This window comes from Marmota marmota, unplaced genomic scaffold, assembly GCF_001458135.2.
Source record: "Marmota marmota marmota unplaced genomic scaffold, marMar, whole genome shotgun sequence".
NCBI lineage: Eukaryota > Metazoa > Chordata > Mammalia > Rodentia > Sciuridae > Marmota > Marmota marmota.
Genome location: NW_025999853.1, coordinates 4,799 through 11,563, shown reverse-complemented (window position 1 = coordinate 11,563; position 6,765 = coordinate 4,799). Strand labels below are relative to the sequence as shown.

General features: G+C 56.8%; 1 protein-coding gene across 1 annotated transcript in view; it reads left to right on the top strand.

Moving 5' to 3' along the window:
- LOC107139648 (DNA dC->dU-editing enzyme APOBEC3-like) overlaps positions 1-6,765 on the top strand; it is a 12,271-nt gene that overhangs the window by 4,493 nt on the left and 1,013 nt on the right. The window contains exons 5-6 of the mRNA XM_048807897.1: positions 5,628-6,050; positions 6,590-6,765. The exon at positions 6,590-6,765 is cut by the window's right edge and continues 92 nt beyond it. Of these exons, the coding sequence (XP_048663854.1) occupies positions 5,628-6,050; positions 6,590-6,765 (599 nt within the window). The remainder of the gene's footprint in view (positions 1-5,627; positions 6,051-6,589) is intronic.

Sequence of the window (6,765 nt, the reverse complement as noted above, 5' to 3'; positions counted from 1 at the left end):
ACATGGGTGACAGGCTCCGCTTCTTTTCCTTCCAGCCCACTCCTCAGCCTGAGGTGGTTAGAGACCAGTGTGGGGACCAAGGGCCAGTGCACTGCTGGCCCTTCACGCCTGGCCTGGTGGCTGCAGGGTAGACTCCAGTCAGGCATGAGATTCCTGAAGGGGAACCCAGAACCACCCAAGAATGCCGGAGGCAGCCTTCCCCTACCTCCAATCTTCAGGTGGGGATCAAAACAGAAAGACCTTGGCCGCAAAGTAAATTGTATACCCCTAAAACATCTGAAGAAAGCCCCGGTGCAGTGGGCAGGCCACCCTTCCTGCAGATACCCCTGCTCCTCGGCTCAGGGCCGCCCTCGGTCCTATCCCAGTGGCTGCTGCCAGGAGCACAAATAATAAAATATTAGACCTGCTCCCGGGTTTTTTCTTTGGAATCAGAAAATCTACTGGGGCCTTTGCAGCTTTGGGGTTGAACAACAGCCATCAGAAGGTGGTGTCTGTGTTTTATTTTCCCCTCTTGTCTCCTTAACTCTTAGGAGTTGAAAGCTTGGTGTGTGCTTTGCCTACCCACTTCAACGACCTTACCAGAGACCAGGGCATCAGCATGGCCAGATGCTTTTGCCATGACTCTCCCAGGACAATCAAAACTGCTGGAAGGGTGGGGGGCACCTGGAATCCCAGTGGCTCAGGATGCCAAGTTCAAAGCCAGCCTCAGCAACTCAGTGAGACCCCCTGGGTTCAATGCCCAGTGGCTGGTTCCCAGGCCCCTGAACTTGTGTTCTCCTCCAGCCCCCATGTGGTCTCTGAACAGTGACAGCAGTTCACCCTCATCACAGGACAGAGATGTTTATACAGAATGCAGCATCAATATAAAAAACAACTTTGGGGCTGGGGCTGGGGCTCAGCGGTGGAGTGCTCGCCTAGCACATACATGCGAGGCCCTGGGTTTGATCCTTGGCACCACTTAAAGATGAATAAAATGAAAGTATTGTGAGCAACTACTACTAAAAATAAATATTTTTTTTTTAAAAAAAAGAGCTTTGGCTCCAGGTGACCCTCTGACCACGCCTTCCTCTGCCTGCCTTGGAGTTAAAGGGCTCTCTTGGGAAAGAAAAGCACACCTTGGAAAAGCGCCTAAACACAGCTCCATTCCCAAGCCTCCGCCCCCTAGGAAACTGCCCTCTCCCCTGAGAACAGCTGCCCCCCAGGACTTGCTCTCCTGCCCGACTAGTTTCCTCCCAAGACACGCAGCCAGAGTCCCTGTGTCCAGCATCAAATCAGGAGGCGGCCCAGCTGCCCGACACTGACAAACACCCTATTGTGCAGATGTGATCTCTTTTCCTGGAAAGGCCCAGCTCATTCTGGAATCTTCCTCGGGCTGTGATCCTGTCACCAGCTCAGGGGACCCTTCAGCTCACACAGGACAGAAGTCAGCACAGCTGACAAAGAGAGGGTCAGTCAGGATCATTTGTTGTTGCTGCCCCTCCACCCCCGTCTTTTAACATGTAGATGTATTTAAATGAGGGTCTGGGGTCCCCGGGACTCCGGTTGGAGACTTTCCTTTTTGTCTTGAAGGAGGATGGGGGTGGGGCTTCCTGCCAGCTTTCTCCAGCTTACCCTGAGCTCCTGCCTCAGCCCCAGGACCTGAGGACTGACAGGGTGGAGGGGACACAGTTCTTGTGACCCTTCAAACCCAAGCTCCTGTGGCCTGGGGCTGCAGGGGGTGTGAGAAGAGCAGGCGGCGAGGGGGGAGCAGGCCTTCCTCGCTCAGGATTCAGCTGTCACAACATGCTCTTGGTTTTGGGTTTTTTTTGTTTTTGTTCCATTTTGCTGTTTCTTACCGAGGATCCTGGCTCAGTGTGCCAAGCAGGCAGAGCTTCCAGAACACACACTTGAAGTCCAGGTCCTTCGATCCCGGGCCTGGGAATCCCTGCAGGGTGGCAGCTGCCCTCCCTTTGTGCCACTCCCCCACTCCTCTCCTGGAAACCTCAATTCCCAGAGACGAGTTGCTTGCAGCTAGTTGTGGGGGCGGGCGGGGGGGTGGGGCAGCAGCAGCCCGGAAGACCTGGCCCGCACTCCACTCTGCTGTTTGCTGTGTGATCTCAAGAGGGCATCTAAGCCTTTCTGTGCTTACTTAAGACCTCCTCCAAGGGCTGGGGTAGAGGACATGGCCCAGGATCTGTCCACACCTGCCTTCTTTGGGGCAGGAGATGAAACCCTGTATCCCAACCTCCCACCCTGTCGGCATCAAGTGAAGTGGGCAACCCCTTGCTCCACAGAGAAGCCCTCTTCACCATGGCTGATTTTGGAACTGTCAGCAAAAGAATCCCTACGAAAGAGTCCAGTGTAGATAAACTTCCTATTTTCGCCTCGCCCTGTTTACTTGGCCACTGGCTGAGAAGATACCAGCACTCCAGGTGCTGGACACCCCCTTACTAGTTTTTCACAAACATGTATCCAGTGTAGTACTTTGAAGAAATGTGCAAACCAGGCCTCTGGCCTTGAGCTGGGCTTCACAGAGATGTCTACATTTTTAAGATAAGTTACAACTGGGCTCCATGGTGACAGCTGGCAGGGGAGGAAAGAGAGGGGAGAAGAAGCTCTCCCCTTCTCAGGTGTGGTCCTCGAAGGGTTAACTGGCCCAGAACAGAGAGAGAAAAAGCTGCTTTTATGTGAACTTCTGCAGACTGTGAGCTTCTGAGCCCTCCCCTTACACGCTGGGGATAAAACTCTGAAACTCCCTGAACTCGGGGTTCAGGGGATTGACTGATTACAGCAAAAGCTGTGCCCTCTGAAGCTGGCTGCAGCCAAATAAAACTGTTTCCTGCTGTCTTCGGTGCCCTGCCTCGGCTGTCCCTACAACACAAGTACAGAGTCCTGCTGGGAAGCTGAAGGGGCCACAAGACGGATGTGCCAACCAGGGACGGTGCTGGGCCAGGTCTGGACCCAGACTGCCCGGCCCCCAGGGAGGGGCGTCTGCCCCCTGCCCCTCTGGGGACCACTTTCTCTTTCCCTTTGCAACCCTGGCTCCTCTCACAAAGGCCTCTCTTCACCACAGGGCAGCCGGGGGCAGAGACGGTGTCTGAGCCTGAGGAAGCTAACCACCCTAGGCCCTCCCACCAACCAGGAAGAGGTGGGGCTGGCACCCAGATGGCCCTGGGAGGTCACTCCTGACCAGATCCATCGGGGGCTTCCAAAGCCAGGGCCCCTTAACAGGGAAAGTGAGCCCAGTGTTGGAGGTGACAGCCGAGCTACCTGGGACAAGCCTGTCCTGGGGGCTGCGGGGACACTCCACGGATCAGGAGGTGAGGGGCCCTGAGAGGGGAGGGGTGGGCAGGGGGGAGGGAACGCACCCCAGGGCCCTCTCGCCTGGTGCCCGAGGCGGGAAGGCGGTGTGTAGGAGGACACTCCCAGGCAGGGACTTTCCCAAGGCCTTGGGAGAGGAACTGGAACCGGAGCACCCAGTTCTCTGCCCCTGGAGCCTGGGACTAGAAGCCCCCCTGAGGCTCCCCACTTCCTGTGCTTCCTGGGCCCAGCACAGCCCTCTGTCCGCCCGCCAGGGCCTTCTCAAAGTCCTTTCTCCAGCTCATTCTCGGTGGCAGAATGATGGAGCAAAACTTGGAGGCAGCTACGGAGCACCTTTGTGAGCTTTGCTGGACAGACTGACCCTGTTTTGCCATGGAGCTGTGTGGACGAAACCCCCGACCAAGACCGGAAGCACCATGGTTTCCCAGAAGGAAGATGGGGCCACTGGAAGAGGAGAGGCAAATGGCTCTTAAAATCAATTCTAGTTTGCTTCTGGCAAACCTGTTCTTTTAGCTCTTCAAGGTCAAGGTTCTTGATTTGCTGTTAAGAATGTGACTGTCTAAAATTGTGTCCAAATACTGGAGCCTTGAGCGGGCAGCCTGGAGGGTTCCCGGAGCGCGGGAGCTGGGGGCCAAGGTGGAAAGTCCCAGACCACAGGGAAGCACAGGCTGTGATCGGGCTGGTGACGGAGAGGCCGCACGTCGCCCGTCACCTGATGTGGGGCAGACTGGCCACTTATCCAAGGCCACAGCCCAGCTCTTCATCTGAATCCACCGAAGCCTTCCTAATGGGCATAAGAGGTGTCAAAACCAGGTTTCCGCTGATGACATCAGTGGTATTGTTAATTAGCATCCCAGATGCTAGCAGGGGTTTGGTCGCTGGTGCAGGAAGCAGTGTCTTCTTGAGATTGCGGGAAATACTCAAGGAGAAGACTGCTGGCCCGGCAGGCAGCCACAGGAAGTGGACGTCATTGGCACCTGTGGTCTGTGCCTTAAGGACCAGCACCCTGAATTCTGGATGCAGACACGGTTTCTGAGGGTCCGTGATCACCTGAGCCCAACTGGATGGTCAGCCAAGTTGCATTTGCCTAGGACAATGTCAGAACGTCCGGAAAGACAGAGCTGAGTGTCCTTTGAGATTCCTGAGCAGCTGGCAAGACGGACATCCGCTTAATCATGATGCCCTCGTGATGTGGGGCTCTGGCCCAAGCACCCCTTCAGTGGCCTCGCAGTGGTGGGGAGCCAGGCTCCCACTTCTGCCCACATACCAGAGAGAATCCAGGAGGGCTGCGGTTCAGTGGAAGGACTCTTGTGGCGCTGGGTTTGATCCCCAGTGTAACCCAGGGTCTGTGAGCTCTGGAGGGTTCTTGTGTCATGCACCCAAAGAATAAAGTGCACAGGTGGCAGAGGGTGAGAATTCAGTAGCAGATTTATTAGAAGCCAGCAAGGAAAGCTCCCAGAGCAAGAGAGGAGACCAGAGAGGGCCCTGTTGGTGGCTCTCGGTCTGGAGGGTTTTCTATGCTCTTTTGCTGGGGAATGAACCTCTCCCTGGCAGGTTCCCCTGACCGGTCTCTGACTCCGTTGAGGGTGTATGGTTTTAATCTCTCATTCCCTGATGGGATGGTTAGTGTGTTTGACACCCTGAGTTTCTCCTGTACTTGTTCCTTAAAACAATACAACTGCTTGGCTTCAAAGCAGCCCTCTGGGTTGACTAGTGTTAGGGTCATAAGGAAGCCGGGGCAGCCCCAGGAAGCAGGGCACCTGAGGGGGGCCTTCCAGTCCGGCACTGGGCACTGTTAGCCCTGGGTTTTAATCTGGGATGGCAGGACCCCATTCTCCGAGAGGGTCCCCATTTCTATGTCATTCCTATCTGCCTATAGAAAACCTATCTCCTGCTTCCTGTGCCACCCACTCCCGCCCCCACACAGAACCCGGTGACTCTCCTGCCCACACTCACCAGGGCACTTTGCAATATGGTGTTAAGAAGGGGGGAAAAGTGAGGGAGAAAATCGAATCCTCTAAATAGGGAGAGAGAGAGAACGGTGGTCAGTCGTCCTCCAACTAAAAGCCTCGGTCAGACCGTCCCTTAGCAACCGTTCGTCTGGGCCTTGCCTCTGGGTTCTTGGTGACACAGGACGAGAGCGAGGAGTTAGAGGAAAGGCTGCTTTCTAGGGTCTAGTCCCTTCCCAGCGAGGAGGGTTCAGGCTTTGGAAGGTCGGGGTCCAGAGGCCTGGGAAACTCGGAGGCGGGGGAGCCCCAGACAAAGGTGTGTGACACAGATCCCAGTTAGGAGGGATGCCCCACCCGGCCCAGGCAGAAAGGTGACAGGGATGGGGTGGCCCCAGAGGACAGTCTCAAGGCTGGACTGTGAGAGTGGAGGGGAGGCACTGGGCACGGTCAGAGGGAGAAGCCACCCACTGCCACAGCTCCTGGTGGCCCTGCTCCTTCCCTCCCTGCTCCTTCCCTCCCTGCTCCTCTGTCATCTCCCTCAGGGACCCAGGCACCACAGAGTTGACTCCTGAAGGCAGAGGCCATCTGAGCCCAGCGCAGGTGACTCCAGAGGAAGCTCCCGGCTCCTGGTGCCTCCTTGTCACACGGAGGGTCATGAAGCTGCTAAAGAAAGAAACGTTCCACCAGCAGTTTAACAACCAGCACCGGGCGCCCAGGCCCTACTGCCGCCGGAAGACCTACCTGTGCTACCAGCTGCAGCTCAAGGGCTCCCCGTGTGACCAGGACTACTTTCAAAACAAGGTGCCAGGCAGGGGCTCGGGCTCAGGGGGCAGGTATGGTCCTGAACTGCCCTTGAACTGCCAGGGTCCCAGCCCTGGACTTGCCAGAGGCCTGTACCCCAGAGCGTTCTTCCTTCCCTCCAGGAGAATGCGCTTGGGCTGCCCCATCTCAGCTCACGCTGCTCTGGAGGAAGCAGAGTCCTTGCCCAAGGGCTGAGCTCCACCAGGCTCCTTGGTGGCCCACCTGCCTTGGGCGCTTCCCCTCCCACCTGCTCCTGAGGCTCCTGGGCTGAAACACAGTGTCCTTTGGTCTCTCTTGAGCAAGAGTCCCAAGGAGAGGTGTGACTGTCCTCTGGGGGTGGGGTCTGTCTGCTGACCCCTCCCCTCGGGGCACGGGGATCCTCGTGGGACTTGGGGTGTTGGGTTTGTGGGTGAGTGGAAGTGGGGACATGACTATGCCGGACAAGCCTCCACACTAGAAGGTTGACAAGTCACAGCCCCATCCTGGCCCCAGTCATGTGACATCTAACCCTCCTTCTCTCTGCTGGGGTCCCCCCCCAGAAGGATCGCCACGCAGAGATTCGCTTCATAAAGAAGATCCGTTCCTTGGACCTGGACCGGAGCCAGAACTACGAAGTCACCTGCTACCTCACCTGGAGCCCCTGCCCCAACTGCGCCCAGGAGCTGGTGGAGCTCACACGAAGCCACCCCCACGTGCGGCTGAGGCTCTTCACCTC